General features: G+C 46.6%; 1 protein-coding gene across 1 annotated transcript in view; it reads left to right on the forward strand.

The window, feature by feature from the left end:
- The first annotated feature begins 3,301 nt into the window (after positions 1 to 3,301).
- pcgf3 (polycomb group ring finger 3) overlaps positions 3,302 to 22,450 on the forward strand; it is a 75,821-nt gene continuing 56,672 nt past the window's right edge. Inside the window, exons 1-2 of the mRNA XM_033020466.1 lie at positions 3,302 to 3,516; positions 4,533 to 4,650. Coding sequence (XP_032876357.1) covers positions 4,542 to 4,650 — 109 coding nt within the window. The 5' untranslated portion in view covers positions 3,302 to 3,516; positions 4,533 to 4,541. The remainder of the gene's footprint in view (positions 3,517 to 4,532; positions 4,651 to 22,450) is intronic.

Genomic DNA, 22,450 nt, shown 5'->3' on the forward strand with positions numbered 1-22,450 from the left:
TCTCTCTGGGAGAAGGCAAGAGAATGTGGTTGAGAGGGAGTGCCCATCTGTTACTATTAATTGGACAGTTCGGTATGTGAAACGCAACACGCCAGCCCCGACATCCAGCCCGGTGGTTAGTCCTTTGAAGATAGACACCAGTTGCTTGGAGCAATTCAGCGGGACAGGCAGCATCTCTGGAGAGAAGGAACGGGTGGCGTTTCGGGTCGAGAGCCTTCTTCAGACTGAAAGTTTCACCTCTCAGTAGATAATAAAATAAGACAATCATCACGGTCAATGTGAGACAGTCTTTATTCCTATTTGACAAAATAAAAAGACGACTTCTTGCACATATTGAGAGAAGGTGCATCACACCAAACAACATTTGTCTAAAAAAAAACAGATTATTCTTCAGCTCATTAAAGAGCTCGGGTGAAAAAAAACAATATAGTGTGTGAAAAAAAGTAACATCATTTGTGCCACGTGATTAACAACACTACAGTCCACGATGTTCATTCAAGATTAACGGGAAAGATCGGGAGACGGACAAGTCACTCGCACAAATAACCGAAATGCCGAGTACCGTGGGAACTCTTTATCGTGGGAACTCTTTATCGTGCGGAACTCGTGCTGGACCACGACCACTTCACTCGGGTGACATCTTGCTTCAGGTCGCACCGTGAGAACTGGCCATTAGACGGAGCTCTTGAGGCTAGTGGAATCAAGGGATATGTGGAGAAGGCGGGCACGGGTTATTGATTGGGGACAATCACAATGAATGGCGGTGCTGGCTCGATGGGCTGAATGGCCTCCTCCTGCACCTATTTTCTATGTTTCTATGAATGGAATGAATGGCCTTGATTGTCTACTGAGGGTAGACAATTCCAAAGGCTTGCCACCCCATTGAGTTAAAAAAAACCTCTAATTTCAGAACTAAGCAACCTAGCTCTTATTCGGAGACGATGACCCGTGTTCTGGGGGATTTGTGCTCATATGTGCCCTGTTGTGCACCAACTCTCATTCTTCTAAACTCTAAAGCTGGTGTCATAGTGTGCTCCATCTCTCATTATCCATGCCAGACCTGACACTCAGAGCCTGGTCTTGTGAATCGTTACACCACTGTCTACCAGAGTTGGTCGTTGGGCAATTTGTGTGTTTGACTTGCACCCTCAATTGCGCCTCCCACTGAGTTTCGTGAGCAAGTTGGTTTATTCAGGCCTTGTTACCATAGAAACTGAGTAGCACAGAATGAGAATGTCCCAAAATGTTCCAGTACTTTGTAGTAATTATGAACATTGCTTCAGCGGAGATTCTACAGTTTCGCAAAATATCAACACGATCAGTTAATCGGGGATTGTGATCATCAGTTATTGATAATGCGAACTAGCCTGACAGAGGTGCCTCATCCTCTGTAGATGAGGACTCCTGTGACTATCTGTGTATGCAGAAAGATTTATGGCTTATTCATAATCATAATCGTAATTTCAGTCACAGTGGGGCTTTCTCCACTCTTACCAGCTGCCACTTACAAGGTGGAGTACGTCAGCAACTTCAGGCAGGCAGCAGCTCTGAGGGGTGGGGGAGGAGGCCGAGCGACGGTAAGTGGCGGCAGCGGGGAGCGAGTGGTGACAAAGCCACCATCGGCTTCAAGAAAGGAGGGAGCTCCACGGTGACTGAGCGCGTCTGTCATTGATAGTGGCCCACAGTAAGCACTGTCCCCAGGGGCTACAACGTGAGCTGTAACAATAGCCGTGTCAGCAGACCGTGCGGTGGACAAAGGGCACGCTGGTGTACCTTGCGAGTCGAGGATGGGGTTGATGCTCGGGCTCTAAACAACCAGGCAGCCGGCAACTGGTCAACAAGTCTGTCCACTATATCCAAAATCAGTTATATAGGGGTCTGTTAAAACAAGGGTTTACTGTATATACTTGTTGAGGAAACCGTGGATAAGCTCTATACTTTGCACAAAACTGAGAGGTGTTCTCGGGGGAATATAAATTCATAGCAGGCTTCGAATAGATACACTGACTTTTGCCCTTATTGCCCCTATAGGGGCACTTTCAGAATTTCCCCCTTCAACCCTCCACTCCAAGAAGCATGTCATTGAGTTTACTTGCTCCTTGAAATGTGTGAGGAAATTAGAGGACATATTTGATCATGGAAGCAGCACAGATGAAAAATATCAGCCATGATCGAACTGAACAATCTGGCACACCCTCTGGTGATTTTATTCTTTATGTATCAGGCAAAATTCACTAAAGAATGAGAATTCAAAATATTTACTATATTATCCCTAAAATCCTAGCTTCCATGTTAGAATAAAACCTTGCAATAAAACCATTTAACTGGCTCTTCCACAATTATCAAATAGAATTTCAAACTGTGACCAATTTGCAAGGGTTTAACAACCTAGCATTCCATGAAATTGACATTTCCAACTTTAAAGAAATTAAAATTTTAAATTAAGATACAAGATGTCATACAATCTCCTGTCCCCCTACAAATAATGTTCAAGCATTCATAGGCAGGCAGGTAGACTTGGGGTCAATGTACTGATCATACTGAACCCATCCTTGCATGTCATCCCCGATCCCCGGCCTGTGGCTCTGAGATTCTAACTCCCATACTTTGGCATCTTTGTTCTAATTAACTCTAAGGCAGCCTAAGTAAGCACTTACTCTATTTCCTCCACTGGACTTTTCTAACCTGACCTTCAAGTTACCTTTACTAAGATGGCTAATTTCCCCATCATCCTTTCCCAGTAAGGCACTTAGGTTGTCCATAGCACAAACTTTACTCACTTTCTTATGAGTCCGGCATATTGCTTCCTCAGTCTCGCCAAGCCTACACAATATATGTGTGATCCTATTAATTTCTACAAATCTGGCCACTTTACTGATGAAAAATCTCAGTAATCATAAATTCTTGTTCTGATGTGATACCATCTGGAGCCAATTACCTGGCCTCACCCTATCGGAAGTATTCCCATTTTCCTGTTCAACCCTCTGCCATCTCCTCTGGAACTTAAAACTAATTTACTTTCTTCCTTTCCCAGTTCCCAATGAAGGGCCTTTGACCTGAGATGTTCACTGTTTCTCTTTCCACTGACCTGCTGAGTGTGTCCAACACTTTCTGTTTTTAGTATTATTCTCATAAAACTAATTTTGTCTTTGCAGTTACTGTAATGGCACTAACCCATCTAAAATGTGTCACATAGACATGTCTACAATAGACCATCATACATGCATTGTCCTTTTCCACAGTCTGGCTACATTGGATCATATTATGATGTTCTGTCATTAGAGCATATAACCTTGTACTGTAATGTATTATTTTGTATTAATTTAACTCTGACCTTTCCTCAGCAGAATCTTTGGTCAGTGCTTACTGAGCTGCACTGGTTATATTGTACCTTGATGTGACACAACCTGCTTGTCTTCCCTTGCCCAGGTGTTTCACGCCACTGCTCAATCATTGAGATCTATCCCGGCCTCATCACATGACTATACTGCAGTGCTCCGCGTCAGAGCAGCGCAGGTGAGCACCTCGAAGCCAAACTCTGATTTCAGTTCCCGCGCAATCCGATGTCATGACACATTCTTGCAGCTAGAGTCTCCTTGCTTTGGTTCTGTGACATTGTTGAGCCCGTGTCCGGAGTACTCTCTCTTAATTCTTCACAATAATGATCCCAGGAATGAGTAAGTTAACATATGATGAATGTTTGTCGGCACTGGGCCTGTATTCGCTGGAGTTTAGAAGAATGAAGGGGGGGACCTCATTGAAACCTACAGAATAGTGAAAGGCTTGGATAGAGTGGATGTGGAGAGGGTTACCGCTAGTGGGAGAGTATAGGACTAGAGGTCATAGCCTCAGAATTAAAGGACATTATTTTAGGAAGGAAATGAGGAGAAATTCATTTAGTCAGAGGGCGGTGAATCTGTGGAATTATTTGCCATAGAAGGCTGTGGAGGCAAAGTCAGTGGATATATTTAACCATATAACCATATAACAATTACAGCACGGAAACAGGCCATCTCGACCCTTCTAGTCCCATATACCTGCGCTCAGACCATAACCCTCCATTCCTTTCCCGTCCATATAACTATCCAATTTATTTTTCAATGATAAAAACAGAGATAGATAGATTTTTGATTAGTACGGGTGCCAGGGGTTTTGGGGAGAAGGCAGGTGAATGGGGTTAGGAGGAAGAGATAGGTCAGCCATGATTGAATGGCAGCGTAGACTTGATGGACCAAAAAGCCTAATACTACTCCTAACACTTATGATCTTATGAATTTAAGGAAAGATGTTAAGGCGTGGAAGCAATTCAGAGAGTTTTGTCTTGTGAGTACAGATTGGATAGAATGGTGTTGAATCTGCAGGTGTATAGAAGAGTGGTACACATGGCCAAAGCACAGAAGATCCTGAGGAGTTCGGATAGGATGGATGTATCAAAGAGGTTTCCTTTTTTGTGAAAATACAAAATCAGGAGTGTCTACTGTTCCTAATCAATGTAACACCACTTTCATTTGAAAAACTTTTGTTTTTTCCAGGGTTCAAAGATGCTGACTAGGAAGATAAAGCTTTGGGACATTAATGCTCACATCACGTGTCGACTTTGCAATGGATATTTGATTGATGCCACCACAGTCACAGAGTGCCTACATACCTGTATGTACCTGAATATCTGTTCAAGGTTTAACAAATTATCTAATAATGCTTACTTCAGGAATTGCAAGAAAAATAGTGAACCTTTCTCAGTACAATTCCTGATTCATTGTTAAACTTTTTGCCAATGTTTAAATTGGCATTAACTTGGTATTACCCGATCAGTAGAACAAGATGCTTCAGGCGTTTGAGTTTGCTTTCATTTCTGAGTGAAGCCAGCAGGTGGAGCTGTTGAGCTCCCTTTGTTCACCCCAGTTGTGGTGAACATGTAAGTAAGTAATTTAGTAAATCACAACCTCCTCTCTAACTGACCCCCCTCTGTGATCCCCCCTGCCCTCCAACACTCCTCCTCTCTCCGGAGACAGTTTCACAACCTCCTCTCTAACTGCCCTCCTCTCTCTGTGATCCCCTCTGCCCTCCAACACCACCCCCCATCAGTCTGAAGAAGGGTTTCGGCCCGAAATGTTGCCTATTTCCTTCGCTCCATAGATGCTGTTGCACCCGCTGAGTTTCTCCAGCATTTTTATGTCAGTAAGTAAGTTTATTGGCCAAGTATTCACATACAAGTGATTTGCCTTGGTGCTCCGCCCACAAGTAACAACATGACATACAGTGACAGTTACGAATGACTCAGAAAACATTAATAATAATAAAACATTAATGATAAAACACCATTGATCAAGTATGTGAACCACCAAAATACCAGATCAAAGGGAGGCTACAGATTTTTGGCTGTTGAGTAGAGCAACTACTCGTGGATAAAAACTATTTTTATATCTGGCTATGGCAGCTTTGACAATCCGGAGTCGCCATCCAGAGGGAAGTGATTCAAAGAGTTTGTGGCCAGGGTGAGAGGGGTCAGAGATGATCTTGCCCGCTCGCTTCCTGGCCCTTGCAGTGTACAGTACATCAATGGAGGGAAGGTTGTAGCCAATAACCTTCTCAGCTGATCGGACGATTCAATGCAGCCTCCAGGTGTCGTGCTTGGTGGCTGAGCCAAACCAGACCATGATGGAGAAGGTGAGAACAGACTCTACGATGGCCGTGTAGAATTGGACCGTCATTGCCTGTGGCAGATTGTGCTTCCTCAGCTGGCATAGGAAATACATCCTCTGTTGTGCCTTTTTGACTTGTGACTTGTGGAGTTGACACAAGGAACTGCAGATGCTGGTTAATACGCAAGAGTGCTGGAGTAACTCAGCAGGTCAGGCAGCTGGTGTCTGCTTTGGTTTTCTGCCCTTAGTTACATGACAGTGTGGAGAATGTAGATGCAAATTGCTGGAGTAACTCAGCAGGTGGGGCAGCGTCGCTGGAGAAAAAGGATGGGTGATTTTTCGGGTCGGGACCCTTCTTCAGACTCCAGTAACCAGGCTGTGTTGAGAATGTGATGCTTTTGTGTTTCAGTTGTCCTTGTTTTGGACGATTATGTCCTAGTATGTAAGCGGCTTGAAAGGGTTCAGAAATGATTTACCAGGATGTTGCCAGGACTAGAGGGTGTGAGCTAAAGAGAGACGTTGAGTAGGCTGGGTCTCTATTCCATGGAGCGTAGGAGGATGAGGGGAGATCTTATAGAGGTGTACAAAATCATGAGAGGAATAGATTGGGTAGATGCACAGAGTCTTTTACGCAGAGTAGGGGAATCGAGGACCAGAGGACGGGTTCAAGGTGAAGGGGAAAAGATTTAATAGGAATCCGAGGGGTAACTTTTTCACACTTAGGGTTGTGGGTGTATGGAACAAGCTGCCAGATGAGGTAGTTGAGGCTGGGACTATCCCATCGCTTAAGAAACTGTTGGACAGGTACATGGATAGAACAGGTTTGGAGGGCTATGGACCAAGAGAAGGCAAGTGGGACTAGGGTAGATGGGACGTTGTTGGCCGGTGTGGGCGAGTTGGGCCCTAGGGCCTGTTTCCATTACTCTATTGGTTATGGTATAAATTGAGTACAATGTCAGAGATTGTGAGGAGAATGCAGGAAGAGTGTCAGAGGTTGTTGGGGAGAAGGCAAGATAATTAGGTTAGGAGGGAGAGATGGATCAGATTGAATGGCGGAGTAGACTTGCTGGGCCGAATGGCCTGATTCTGCTCCTATCACAAATACTTATGATCTTATGATTTTGCAAAGCTGAAATTTTTGCTTTTGTTTAATTGACAAGAATCACTGCTTCTACATTGAATGCTCACTGCCATCTTATTTTTTTCCAAAATAGAATCTAGGAGAGATTCTATACATTAGACTGCCCAGCTGGGCATGATCCTTGTCAACACTAGTCTTGTAAACTAGTCTGTCAAGGGTTGTGACCCAAAGCGTGGTTTGGCAGACGGGCAAGTTGAGGCCGGGGTAAACAATAAAGCAGCCAAGTTCAATATGCAGGAGAGGCAGAGGCAGAGGCAGGTCAGGGAACGAGGAGTCTGATAGACGAAACTGCACTTATTATAATGCAAGAGGCCTGACAGGTACGGCAGATGAACTCAGTGAATGGGTGGGTACATGGGACCAGGGCGTTATAGTCGTAACAGAAACATGGTCAAGTGAGGGGCAGAACTGGTAGCTCAATGTTCCCGGGTATAGATGCTACAGACACAATAGAGGTGGAGGCAAGAGAGGAGGGGGAGTTGCGTTTTTGATTAGGGAGAACATCATGACACTACTTAGAGAGGATGTTCTTGAAGATCGTTCAGTTAAGTTGTACAGGCGGAACTTAGAAATAGGAAAGAGATGATCTTAATGGGATTATAGATCCCCCAGAATTCAACGGCACTTAAATGAACAAGTGTACACAAAATGCTGGAGTAACTCAGTGGGACAGACAGCATCTCTGGAGAGAAGGAATGGGTGACATTTCGGATCGAGACCCTTCTTCAGACTCATGTCAGGGTAGTGGACGGGACAGAGATAGAATGTAGTCGGATGACATCGCAGATAGTTATGTATAATAGGGATGATAATATGAGCTTATTTCAATTTCCCTCGTATGGGCTGGAACTGCACAGGGTACGTCCAGGTACGTTTATCCAACAATATGCACACGGTTCTATGAGAGAGGGAGCAACGCTGGATCTCCAGTAGGCATCGAGGCAGGACAAGGGGCTGAGTTTGCTGTAGGGGAGCACAGTGGGGCCAGTGACTATATTCTATCAGAATTATGGTCCACCAGTTAAATTGGGGCAAGGGAAGGTTTGAAGGGATTAGAGAGGAACTTGCAAAGGGTGGTTGGGAGAGGCTGTTTGCAGGTAAAGGGACGTTTGTCAAGTTGGAGGCTTTCAAACATGAGATTGGGGGAGTTCAGGGATAACATAATCCTGTTGGAGTGAAGGGCAAAGCTGGCAGGTTTAGGGAACCCTGGTTGACAAGGGCTATTGAGGTCCAGGTCAGCAAAGCAAAGGGGATGTATGTCACGTATAGGCAGCTGTCATCAAGTGAATCCCTTGAGAATAATGGAGGAGTACATTTATGAGGGAGATCAAGGGGGCAAAAAGAGGACGAGATGGGTAAATGAGAGTGCAACATCTACACTGGTCCCACTGGACTGCATTTGGTCCATTTCCCTCCAAATCCTTCCTATTTATGTACCTGTCCAAATATCTTTTAGACCCAAGAGATTCTACAAGTGTGTTAAGAACAAAAGGGTAACTAGAGGATGAATAGCCCCGGTTAAGGCTCAATGCCGTTGACTTTGTGTTGGTCCACAGGAAATGGGTGAGGTATTATGTGAATATTTCTTAACTGTATTTGCCGTGGAGAAGGTCATGGAAGCTAGGGAATTAAGGGAACTGAATAATTTACACATATATAACATGTCCATCTTACAGAGGAGGTGCTGGAGGTCTTGGAGCATCCCCACAAGGATCCGAGGATATTATGGGAACCTAGGAAGAATTTCTAGTGGTCCCGGCAAAGATATTGACATCATCTTTAGCCATGGGTAGTAAAATATCATTAGATAAGTGGCAAGATAGTAAAAGCTCGGTGTTAGGATTTAAAGATGGTAAAGGAAGGGAACCTTGGTTAACACAGGATATTGAGGCTTTGATATAAGAAGGAAGATATGTCAGATATATTAGAAACAAGACGATAGCTGGGGACAGAGTAGGTTTCCTCAGGGACCAAAAGGGAAATGTATGTGTGGAACGAGGGGGAGTGGGATGTGTTCACCAGTGAGGATGGAGAATGAGGGAGGTGTACGCTGATATTCTGGAACAGCGCTGTGTCAGGACGGAGGAAGTGGTGCAGATATTGCTCCACGGTAAGGCCGATAAATCCCCAGGGCCAGACGGGATCTATCCCAGGATACAATGGGAATAAAGGGAGGAGATCACTTTGGTTCTAACAGAGATTTTTATATTGTTGTTAGCAACGAGTGAGGTACCAGAAGTCTGGAGGATAACTAATGTCCACTTATTCAAAGAGAGAAGCAGGGATAAAACAGGAAACTAGAGCCTGGTGATGCTTACTTCGATGTTGTTGTCGAAGATTCTGAGGAACAGGACGTATTGTCACTTGGAAAGTGGGTAGCAAGAGCTATCGACGCTTTGTCCGCTGACCCATACATTTACTCCAGCTCTCTGCGGGCCACCACCCGTGACTGCCGACCCTCGCCTCTCCACCGCCCACCAGCGGGCCACAGTTGTCGCCTTACCTGAGTCCCAGGCTTAGCACCAGGCCCACAGACCCTGCAGACTTCCACACCACGTGGTCTGCCTCTACTGGGGCCTACTGCTCCCCCTTCACCTACAGGGAACCTCAGTAGTGATGGTTCTTCCATTCCCCCTCTTTTAACCAGGTGGCCCCTCCTACTCCACACCCATACAATAGTCCTCACGTCCCCCTCCTCTCTGAACACCCACCATCCCCCCACCAGCCCTCGCCTCGGTCTCCGTCTACTCCCCAGCCCCCCTCTGACACCAACCCCCCCCCTTGCCATGTCTTCACCATCCCCCCTGACCTCCCCCTTTCCGATATGGAATGGTCTGTCCACAACAGAGGCCTCACCTTCGTTCCCCTCCGCTCCCACTTCAATGAGTTCCGGGTCTGCCACGACGTCGAGCTTTTCTTCTGGTGCCTCCACCTCCATGCCTTTTTCTGTGGGAAGGAGTCCTAACCACCCAGTGATGACCCCTTCTCCCGTTTCCAGCGGTCCCCCTCCTCTTGGACTCCCCAGAATGGCCCTCTACCCTCTTTAGACCTTTTTATTTCCAACTGTTGGCGTGACATCAACCATCTCAACTTTTCCACTCCCCTTATCTACTCCAACCTCACCCCCTCTGAATGTACAGCCCTCTGCTCACTCAGCAGCAATCCTGACATTATAAACTAACCTGCTGACAAGGGAGGTGTCGTAGTAGTCTAGCTCGCTGACCTCTACCGGACTGAGGCCAGGCGACAACTCTCAGACACCCCCTCCTACTTATCCTTGGACCATGACCCCACAGATGAGCACCAGGCTTTAATATCACACACTATTTCAGATTTTATCACTTCCGGCTCTCTGCCCCCCACAGCCTCCAACCTTATCGTGTCCTAGCCCCGCCGCCTCGGTTTTACCTTCTCCCACAAATCCACAAACACAACTGCCCTGGCAGACCCATTGTTTCTGCCTGCTCCTGTCCCACTGAATTAATTTCTACATACCTCGATTTTCTCCTATCCTCCCCTGGTCCAATCCCTCCATAACTATGTCCAAGACACCTCACATACCCCTCATCACTTCAATGACTTCTGTTTTCCAGGCCCCCACTCCCTCATCTTTACCATGGATGTTCAGTCCCTCTACAGCTCCATCCCCCACCAGAAAAGTCTTAAAGACCTCCGTTTCTTCCTCGACAGCAGAACCACCCAATTTCCCCCTACCAACACTCTCCTCCGCCTAGCAGAGCTGGTCCTTACTCTTAACAACTTCTCCTGCAACTCCTCCCACTTCCTCCAAATCCAAGGCGTGGCTATGGGCACTCACATGGGCCCCAGCTATGCCTGGCTCTTTGTAGAGTACGTTGAACAATCACTGTTCCAGGCACACACTGGCCTTATCCCCGAACTCTACCCCCTCTACATTGACGACTGCATCGGTGCTACCTCCTGCACTCATGCAGAACTCACTGACTTCATTAAATTCACTACAAATTTCCATCCTGCACTCAAATTCACTTAGACCATCTCCGACATCTCTACCGTTTCTTGATCTCACCGTCTCCATCACAGAAGACAGACTATCGACTGACATCTATTATAAATCCACTGACTCTCACAGCTACCTAGACTGCACTTCTTTCCACCCTGCCTCCTGTAAAGACTCTATCCCCTACTCCCAATTCCTCCGTCTGCTTGGACCATCTCCGCCCAAGATCCATACGAGGATATCGGGCATTGGAGATGTCCTCATTCTTTAGGGAACGGGGGTTCCCCTGTTTCATCATAGATGAGGCCTTCACAAGGGTCTCCTTGGTACCGCGCAGCTCCACTCTTGCTCCCCTCCCACCAGTCGCAACAGAGACAGAGTCCCCCTAGTCCTCACCTTCCACCCCATCAGTCGTCGCATACAACACATAATCCTCCGACATTTTTGTCACCTCCAAAGGGATCCCACCACTAGCCACATCTTCTCATTTCTTTTCCTCCACAAAAGCTTCCACAAAGACCATCCCTCCACAACTCTCTAGTTAACTCATCCCTTCCCGCTCAAACCACCCCCTCCCCAGGTACTTGCCCCTGCAACCGCAGGAGATCCAACTTATCCCTATACCTCCCCCTCGACTCTGTCCAAGAACCCCGACAGTCCTTTCAGGTGAGGCAGAGGTTCACTTGCACCTCCAACCTCATCTACTGTTTCTGCTGTTCCAGGTTTGGACTCCTGTATATCGGCAAGATCAAGCGCAGGCTTGGCGATCGTTTCACTGAACACCTCCGCTAAGCCCGCCTGAACCTACCTGATCTCCCGGTTGCTGGACACTTCAACTCCCCCTCCCGTTCCCACACGGGCCTTTCTGTCCTGGACCTCCTCCATTGTCAGAGTGAGGCCCAGAGCAAATTGGAGGAACAGCACCTCATATTTCGCTTGGGTAGTTTACACCCCAGCAGTATGAACATTGACTTCTCTAACCTCAAGTAACCCTAGCTTTCCCTCTCTCTCCATCTCTCCCTCTCTCTCCATCTCTCCCCATTCCCAGTTCTCCCACCAGTCTTACTGTCTCCGACTACATTTTATCTCTGTTTGCTTTGTTGTTACCTTCTCCCAGCTAACAATGATCTATTCTACATTTTCCTTGATCGCCATTCTCTGCCCTGTTTTCACACCTTCATACTTCCTTATCTAGCTCCCTCCCTCCCCCCTGAAGTCAGTCTGAAGAATGGCCTCAACCCGAAATGTCACATTCCTTCTCCAGAGATGCTGAGTTACTCCAGCATTTTGTGTCTGTCACTTGGAAAGGGAGGGACTGAATAGGAGGAATCAGCGTTGTTTTATGTAGGGAGATCATGTCTTAAATCTGAAGCAGGTTCACTGATAGGCTGATTGTTGGCTAGGGATATCTCCGTGCGAATTGTGGAACTGGTTAACCAGGTTTCAGTGGAGGAAGGGGGGTGGGGTGAAGTGGGAGGGAAGGGGATAAGGGGGGGTGTTTGTAGAACTTACCTAAAATTAGAGAATTCAACATACATATTGTTTGATTGCAAGCTACCCAAGCAAAACATGAGGTGCTGTCTCTCCAGTTTGCATGTGGCATCACTCAGGCAATGGAGGAGGCCCAGGACAGAAAGGTCAGTGTGGGATTGGGAGGGTTCGTTTAAATGGATAGCAACCGGAGGATCCTGTAGGCCTTGGCGGACCGAGTATGTGTTGAGCGAAAAGGTCACCAAGTCTCGAAAATGACCATTGCCTGTGTCGCCATATTGTGCCTCGTAGTTTTCAACTCAGTTTCCAGACCTCCCAGTTAAAACCTAACATGGATTTCAGATACCAACAGTCAATTCAGTGCTTCTCGCAACAGTTCTCTTAATAAACCACCATCTGCAGTTCCTGTTTTCTACATTTGGACAGGTACTTGGATAGGAAAGGAATGGGGAGATTACAGGCCTAATGCAAGCAAATGTGATTTGCATAGATAGGCATCTTGGAGAGTCAGCATGGAGTGTTGAGCCGAGTCAGCATGGAGTGTTGTATCTGTGCCATACACCTCTATGAAACTGTGATCATTGTTGATGGCTGTTTCATCAATGGTGCACTTGGTCGAAGAGCCCATTTACAAATTGTACACTATGATTTTATTGATTGGCAGTATGACCCACTGCTATGACATAGTTTCTCATGTTCCTGGGAGCAATAAGGGATGGAAGCATGGAAGATAGGGAATCGTGCTGTGTTGTAAGCTGTGAGATCTGATTTCCTGAACTGCCTATGTTGTGAGACAGTTTTCACTATCAGTGAAGTCGGAATGCTTTGTAGTAAAATTACCAAGCGCTGACTGAAATCACAGCATTGGCTGCAGTTCAGATTTTATGTGGCCCCTTTGTTTTCGAGTGTAATTTTTGTTGATACTATATCGAATTAATTTCTTGCAGCATTCTGTCCTTTGTAGATATAATGGTTTATTTCAGCTTTCAACTGCACAGACTTTTGATTTTCCACAAAGAGACAGAGCACTGCTGATTACTTTGATTGTTTCCTGTTCGACTGTTTGAAATGCTGGCAAGCACATGACAGCAAATGGCTCCACCACGGGCGCTGGGTTTGGACAAAGGGTCTGCCCATTTATTGATATTAAACCCTGCCATTTTGTCCATTTGCTTGGCGCATGGCAAGAAGAGTGAAATATTTGTAACAACTTGAGGGCCATTGGTAATTGGAGGAAGAATAAACTATTGTATGGTGTTGTGGTTAAATGTATTCCTGCAGGTGGGCATTGTATCGTGACTGCCTTTCTGTTTTTGCTGTAATCGTGGCTGGATTTAGCTTACAGGGTGATCTGGGTAAAGGCTTGTAACTTAGTGAAGTAAGCAGCCCATAGACATATGCATTAAGATGTTGACAGGATGCAGGCTTGGACTGGTAACTGTGGCACCCAACTGTTATAGAGTTATGATCATCTGCATCTAGATAGGGTCAACAGTCGGAATCTTTTTTCCCAGGATGGGCATGTCACACAAGGGGACATAGCTATAAGTGGAGAGGGGGAATGTCTAATGGAGATATGTGGGGCAAGTTTTTTACACAGAGTGGTGGGACCTGGAACACAATGCTCGCTGTGGCAGTGGTGCAGCGGATAGAGTTGCTGCCTCACAGAGCCACAAACAGTATTGTATTGTATTGTATTTTAATGACCACACAGCCAGGCTGGTAGAATTTTGGGTTGTCAGCAGCGATACAATAATAAAGAACACACAAAATGTAACACAAACATCCACCACAGCATCCAACACAGACCAGAGTCCAGAGTCAGTCCAGGATCGGCTCTTCCTCACCGGAGACCGCAGCTTTAGATTTTTGTAGGCCGCAGGCCGGCGGTCGAGATTTAAAGTCTCTGCCGCAGCCAGAAGCACCGTAGACTGCAGGGCCGGCGGTCGAAGATCCCCTCCAGGGGTGATGGTAAGTCCATGCCGGCCCCGCGGTAGAAGTTGGCCGCGGGCCGGCAGTGATGGCTTCTTCTTCCCCCGGGTCCCCCACGAGGGATCCCGGGCTGTAGACGCCGCACGAGCTGGAGCTCTGCAGACCGCGGCTTCAGGCTGCGACTTCAGGCTGCCGGCAGCCCCGGGCCAGCGAAACGGAGCGCTCCCCTCCAGCGAGGGCTCACCCGCTCCACGCCGAGAGTCCACGCTGCGCCCGCCGCTGAAGCCCCGGGCGCGTCTCCGGGAAAGGCCGCGCCGATACTTGATGTTAGGCCACGGGGGAGGCGACCTGGAAAAAGTCGCCTCTCCATGGAGGAGGCGACCGAAGCGGTTTCCCCCTCACCCCCCCACACCAACCCCCACACAAAACACACAAAGATACATTAAATACACACTTTAAAACACTAAAAAATAAAAAAAAGTTGAAAAAACTGACGCACTGCTGACATGGCTGCTGCCAGAGCAGCGCCCTCTACATTTTTGTTCTGGGTTCGATCCTGACTATATTTGTACGGAGTATGTATGTTCCCCTTGAGACCGCGTGGGTTTTCTCAGGGTGCTCCGGTTTCTGACCAAACTCCAAAGTCTCCACTTTGAGTGTGAGAGGAGAGGAGGTGAACATTGAATTAAAGATGTTGTATTTGAATGCCCAAAGTATAAGAAACAAAGTGGATGAGCTTGTAACACAGTTAAAATAGAAGAAGATCACATGTGGTTAAAGTGCCCATTGTCAGATTTTAATAAAGGCCATTTTTACACATTTTGGTTTCACCATGTAGAAATTACAGCAGTGTTTACATAGTCCCCCCATTTCAGGGCACCATAATGTTTGGGACACAGCAATATCATGTAAATGAAAGTAGTCATGTTTAGTATTTTGTTGCATATCCTTTACATGCAATGACTGCTTGAAGTCTGCGATTCATGGACATCACCAGTTGCTGGGTGTCTTCTATGATGATGCTCTGCCAGGACTGTATTGCAGCTATCTTTAGCTTATGCTTGTTTTGGGGGCTAGTCCCCTTCAGTTTTCTCTTCAGCACAGTGCATTCAGAAAGTATTCACTTTTTTCACATTTTGTTATGTTACAGCCTTATTCTTAAATGGATTAAATTCATTTTTTTTTATCATCAATCTATACACAATACCCCATAATAACCCATACCCCATAATAAAAAAGCAAAAACAGGTATTTAGAAATTTTTGCGAAGTAATTAAAAAAAAAAAACTGAAATATCACATTTACATGTCAACAAAATAGAGAGAGTACAGAGGAGATTTACTAGAATGTTGCCTGGGTTTCAGCAACTAAGTTACAGAGAAAGGTTGAACAAGTTAGGGCTTTATTCTTTGGAGCGCAGAAGGTTAAGGGGGGACTTGATAGAGGTTTTTAAAATGATGAGAGGGATAGACAGAGTTGACGTGGAAAAGCTTTTCCCACTGAGAGTAGGGAAGATTCAAACAAGGGGACATGACTTGAGAATTAAGGGACTGATGTTTAGGGGTAACATGAGGGGGAACTTCTTTACTCAGAGAATGGTAGCTGTGTGGAATGAGCTTCCAGTGAAGGTGGTGGAGGCAGGTTCGTTTTTATCATTTAAAAATAAATTGGATAGTTATATGGATGGGAAAGGAATGGAGGGTTATGGTCTGAGCGCAGGTATATGGGACTAGGGGAGATTATGTGTTCGGCACGGACTAGAAGGGTCGAGATGGCCTGTTTCCGTGCTGTAATTGTTTTATGGTTATATGGTTATACATAAGTATTCAGACCCTTTACTCAGAACTTTGTTGAGGCACCCTTGGCAGCGATTACAGCCTCAAGTCTTCTTGGGTATGATGCTACAAGCTTGGCAAACTTGTATTTGGGTAATTTCTCCCATTTTTCTCTGCAGATCCTCTCAAGCTCTGTCAGGTTGGTGGGGAGCGTTGGTGCACAGCTATTTTCAGGTTCCTCCATAGATGTTCGATGGGATTCAAGTCCGGGCTCTGGCACGGCCACTCAAGGACATTCACAGACTTGTCACAAACCCACTCCTGCGTTGTCTTGGCTGTGTGCTTAGGGTCGTTGTCCTGTTGGAAGGTGAACCTCCGCCCCAGTCTGATGTCCAGAACGCTCTGGAGCAGGTTTTCATCAAGGATCTCTCTGTACTTTGTTCCGTTCATCTTTCCCTCGATCCTGACTAGTCTCCCAGTTCCTGCCGCTGAAAAATATCCCCACAGCATGATGCTGCCACCATCATGCTTCACCGTCGGTATGGTATTGGCCAGGTGATGAGCGGTGCCTGGTTTCCTCTTTGGCCTGGCATTCAGGCCAAAGAGTTCAATCTTGGTTTCATCGAACCAGAGAATCTTGTTTCTCATGCCTTTTGGCAAACTGGCAGGCTGTCATGTGCCTTTTACTGAGGAGTGGCTTCTGTCTGGCTACTCTACCATAAAGACCTGATTGGTGGAGTGCTGCAGATGTAGTTGTCCTTCTGGAAGGTTTCTCCCATCTCCACAGAGGAACTCTAGAGCTCTGTCAGAGTGACCATCAGGTTCTTGGTCACCTCCCTGACCAAGGCCCTTCTCCCCTGATTGCTCAGTTTGGCCGGGCGGCCAGCTCTATGAAGATTCCTGGTGGTTTCAAAGTTCTTCCATTTAAGAATGACGGAGGCTACTGTGCTCTTCGGGACCTGCAATGCTGCAGAAATTGTTTTATACCCTTCCCCAGATCTGTGTCTCGATACAATCCTGTCTCGGAGGTCTACGGACAATTCCTTCGTCTTCATGGCTTGGTTTTTGCTCTGAGGGTGATCAGACCTGGGTGTGTGTCTTATGGTTAGCCTCTAGATGGTCACGTGGCAGCCCAGACAGCATCTTTTCTCTTCAGCCACAGCCAGTAACTGCTCCATTCGGCAGCATTGGCAAGTTCTTTTATTGCCCTCCTTTGTGCCTGCCCTTTGACTCCTGCCTCCCTCAGGAGCCTTGCGATGGAACTGGCTACAAAGCCCCTGCACCCCACCTTCACTGGACACACCCTTACAATCCAACCTCTCTCCTCTGCCTCTGCTGCAAGGTTTGAATATCGAAGCTTTTTCCTTTCATAAGCCTCGTCCACAGCCTCCTCCCATGGGACCGTCAGCTCAATGATGAAAACACGCCGACAGGAGTTGGACCAGAGAACGATGTCCGGTCGCAGGTTGGTAACTGCGATTTCAACTGGGAACGAAAGCCTCTGGCCTAGGTCAACACGCATTTCCCAGTCCCTGGCTCCGTTCAGTGGGCATGAGTTGAGAGGCGAGGGGTTACATGTGCGCCCTGATTGGAGGAAAACGCAGCCCATTCTTCAAGCGTTCCCCTCCGACCACCCATCGTGATGCTCGAATAATGAGCTCCATTGCCATGGTGAAAACCAGAGGAGAAATGGTACAGCCTGCCATTATGCCTACTTCTAGGTGCTGCCAGGCGGTGGTGTTGTCCTGTGCTGTGACGCAGAACTGGAGGTCCTGGAAGTAAGCTTTTACCAGCTTTGTGATGACCTCTGGGACCTGGAAGAAGTTAAAAGCTGCCCAAAGAGTCTCATGGGGCACCGAACCAAAGGCATAAACACAGCTGTAATTTCTACATGGTGAAACCAAAATGTATAAAAATGGCCATTATTGAAATCTGACAATGTGCACTTTAACCACTTGTGATTTTCGATTACAAATTTCAAATTGTGGAATACAGAGGTAAATAAATAAATGATGGGTCTTTGTCCCAAACATTATGGAGGGCACTGTGAATAGTAGGACAGTCAAACTAGAGTCAGTGGATGTTGTTTACCTAGATTTTCAGAAAGCCTTTGATAAGGTGCCATACGTCAGGCTGCTTAGGAAAATGAGAGCCCTTGGTATCAAAGGGCAGATACTAGCATGGATAGCAGGTTGGTTGGATGGCAGAAGACAAATAATGGCAATAAAGGGGTTCACTTGCACCTCCTCCAACCTCATCTACAGTATCCGCAGTTCCAGGTGTCAATTTCTCTACATCGGCGAGACCAAACGCAGGCTCGGCGATCGCTTCGCTGAACACCTCTGCTCAATGCGTCTTAGAAACATAGAAACATAGAAATTAGGTGCAGGAGTAGGCCATTCGGCCCTTCGAGCCTGCACCGCCATTCAATATGATCATGGCTGATCATCCAACTCAGTATCCCGTACCTGCCTTCTCTCCATACCCTCTGATCCCCTTAGCCACAAGGGCCACATCTAACTCCCTCTTAAATATAGCCAATGAACTGGCCTCGACTACCCTCTGTGGCAGGGAGTTCCAGAGATTCACCACTCTCTGTGTGAAAAAAGTTCTTCTCATCTCGGTTTTAAAGGATTTCCCCCTTATCCTTAAGCTGTGACCCCTTGTCCTGGACTTCCCCAACATCGGGAGCAATCTTCCTGCATCTAGCCTGTCCAACCCGTTAAGAATTTTGTAAGTTTCTATAAGATCCCCTCTCAATCTCCTAAATTCTAGAGAGTATAAACCAAGTCTATCCAGTCTTTCTTTATAAGACAGTCCTGACATCCCAGGAATCAGTCTGGTGAACCTTCTCTGCACTCCTTAACCTACTTGGTCTCCCGGTGGCTCAGCACTTCAACTCCCCCTCCCTTTCCCAATCTGACCTTTTTGTCCTGGGCCTCCTCCATTGTCAGAGTGAGGGCCCAGCGCAAATTGGAGGAACAGCACCTCGTATTCTGCTTGGGCAGTTTTCACCCCATCGGTATGAACTCTAACTTCAAATAGCCCTTGCTTTCCCTCTCTCTCCATCCCCTCCTCCTTCCCAGTTCTCCTACCAGTCTTACTGTCTCCAACTACATTCTATCTTTGTCCCGCCCCCTCCCCTACATCAGTCTGAAGAAGGGTCTCAACCCGAAATTTCACCCATTCCTTCTTACCAGAGATGCTGCCTGACCCGCTGAGTTACTCCAGCATTTTGTGTCCACCTGTACTCCTAAATCCCTCTGCTCTACAACACTACCCAGAGGCCTACCATTTACTGTGTCGGATCTTGCCCTTGTTCGATGTCCCAAAGTGCAACACCTCACACTTCTCTGTATTAAATTCCATCAACCATTCCTCCGCCCACCTGACCAATCAATGCAGATCCTGCTGCAATCGTTCACAACGATCTTCACTATCTGCAAAACCACTCACTTTTGCATCATCAGCAAAGTTGCTAATCTTGCCCTGTATGTTCTCATCCAAATCATTGATGTAGATGACAAACAGTAATGGGCCCAACACCGAACCCTGATGCATTCCACGAGTCACAAGCCTCCAGTCCGTGAAGCAACCTTCCACCATTACCCATTCAGCTATCTCTCCTTGGATCCCATGCGATCTAACCTACCAGAGCAGTTGAGATATTGGACCGTGAGTCACATGCTGCAGACTGCTGGGCTTATGACCTAGGCCTAACGGAGCCTGCACCGCCAATGAGCACAGTTGAGCAGGTTCATGATGAGCAGTTTTGACAGCAATGTCTATCAATCTTCCATTACCCTGTTGATTTGACTGAAGACTGATGAAGTGGTAAATGACTAGCGAAACTGCTTGCTGATCATTGTCAATCGTATATATCAGAAAGACTGATCCAGAGTAGAACATGACGACAGATGGCACAATGGGCTAAGTGTTCGGCTGGCGACCGGAAGGTGGCCGGTTCGAATCCCGCTTGAAGTGCATACTGTCGTTGTGTCCTTGGGCAAGACACTTCACCCACCTTTGCCTGTGTGTGAATGTGTGTGTGTGATTGGTGGTGGTCGGAGGGGCCGTAGGCGCAGAATGGCAGCCACGCTTCCGTCAGTCTGCCCCAGGGCAGCTGTGGCTACAGAAGTAGCTTACCACCACCGAGTGTGACTGAGGAGTGAATAAATAATGCGATGTAAAGCGCCTTGAGTATTAGAAAGGCGCTATATAAATCCCATCCATCATTATTATTAACATAGTAGACCAAATATAGCCCATAGTCTGCATACATTAGGACTGATCCAACCTAGCCAAATCTCCATTCTCCTGCTTTTAATCATCTGCAAATTGTTGGTGCCTGAGCTCTCGGTGGCTTGGGTGCCGGTAACCTGATGGCTGCATCACCCATGGCTGTGGAAGGTGTATTCACCTCTGAGATGATCATTGGTCTTGTTCGGCGGAGAAGAGTGCTCACAATTGACTCCTTGGATGGATCATTCCTTTCACTCACCCCACTGCAGCTCCCAAAAGAGCTTTATCTCAAAATATATTGTAAGTATTGTTCAGAATTGAGAGTTAATATGGCATCTGTAGTGAAGCTTTCGAATCTCTTCCTTCTGACCTTGACTGGGGCTGAGGATTGGCTGCTTTGGTATTGGAATTGGTCGATTTGTACCAAGATACAGTGAAAACATTGTATGCTTACTAGCTAGACAAATCATACCATACACGAGTACAATCAAGACATACATGAGTACAACAGGTAGTGCGAAGAAACAAATAAGAGAAAAGGTCTCTGCTGATGCTGGCTGCGACTCATATACATCCCCTCGATGTGAACATCAGAACCCGCGATGGACTGGGCCGTGTTCACAGTCTTCTTTGCTCCTGGGTGTTCGAGTTGCAAACCAGCCTGTGTTGCAACAGGTCGATATGTTCTCTACTGTACACCTGTAGAAGATCAAGAGAGTCCTCTCTGACATACCGAATCCCCGCAATCTTTCAAGGAAGTCGAGGTGTTAATGGGCTTTCTTTAGGATTGCATCAATGTGCTGGGTCTAGGACAGATCCACAGAGATGTGCACACCCAGGAACGTGAAGTTGTTGACTCTCACCACCACTGATCCATCGATGAAGACAGGATTGTGGATCCTCGACCTTCCTATTCTAAAATGAACAATCAATTCCTTGGTTTTACTGATATTGAGAGCAAGGTTGTTGTTCTAGCACCATTCTACCAGACAATCGATCTCCCTCAGCATTACCCGTAACTTATACAATAACGGTGGGGTCTTGGCGAATTTAAAGATGGAGTTGGAACTGTGTCCGGTTACACAATCATGGATATAGAGTGAGTAGAGCAGGGAGATCACCGCAGCACCAATCCTTTAAACGGACGGGCAGCTTGTCAGTGACAGCTCTGATCTGTGCTGTTTCTTTATCCAAGTGGTTGAGGACTGCTACATATGATCCGTCGCTGTCATGCAGCTGGCAAATTGTCACCACAATGGGGCACCATTTTTTAATGTTAGAGCATTATAGCGTCAGTAATAGAACAGATCCTAGAACATTACAGCCCCGGAACAGGCCTTTTGGTTCACAATGTCTGTATTAAACATAATATCAAGACCAACTAGATCATAAGACATAGCAGCAGAATTGGACCATTCGGCCCAACAAGTCTGCACTGACATGCGATCATAGCTGATCTATCTTTCCCTCTCAACCCCATTCTCCTGCCTTCTCCCTGTAACCTTTGACACTCTTACTCAGCCATGATCACATTGAATGGCGGTGCTGGCTCGAAGGGCCGAATGGCCTACCCCTGCACCTATTGTCTAATCAAGACCATATCAATCTCGACTTTAAAAACATGCAATGACTTGACCTTCAAAGCCATCCGTGGCACCGAATTCCACACATTCACCACCCTCTGGCTAAATAAATTATTCTTTATGCCCATTATAAAGGTACGTCCTTTTATTCTGAGGCTGTACCCTCGTGTCCTAGACTCTCTCACTAGTGGAAACATCTTCTCCACATCCACTCCCTTTCATTGTTCGGTTTCAATGAGATCCTCCCCCCCTCATCCTTCTAAACTCCAGTGAGGACAAGCCCAGCACCGTCAGTCGCTCCTCATACATTAACCCAATCATCCACGGGATCATTCTCATTAACCTCCTCTGGACCCTCTCCAACACCAGGACATACTTAGATGTTTCTTTGCTTCTTTGCCCACTCTTGACTCTTTTTTATCTTTATATATCTGGAAAAACATTTGGTACCATTTTTTATATTATTTGCTAGCATACCTGTATATTTCATATTTTCTCCCCACATTGTTTTCTTATGGGCCTGTCCCACTCAGGCTATTTTTAGACCACAGCTGCGCATGTCATAGTCGTAGCAGGTTGCCGAAAAATCGGCGACTGGACCCCCCTTCGTCATAAAATTTGAAATAGAATCATTACTTTAACAACGACAAATAAACCGAAGTCAG

Source organism: Amblyraja radiata, chromosome 1 (assembly GCF_010909765.2).
Source record: "Amblyraja radiata isolate CabotCenter1 chromosome 1, sAmbRad1.1.pri, whole genome shotgun sequence".
In the NCBI taxonomy this organism is placed as follows: domain Eukaryota; kingdom Metazoa; phylum Chordata; class Chondrichthyes; order Rajiformes; family Rajidae; genus Amblyraja; species Amblyraja radiata.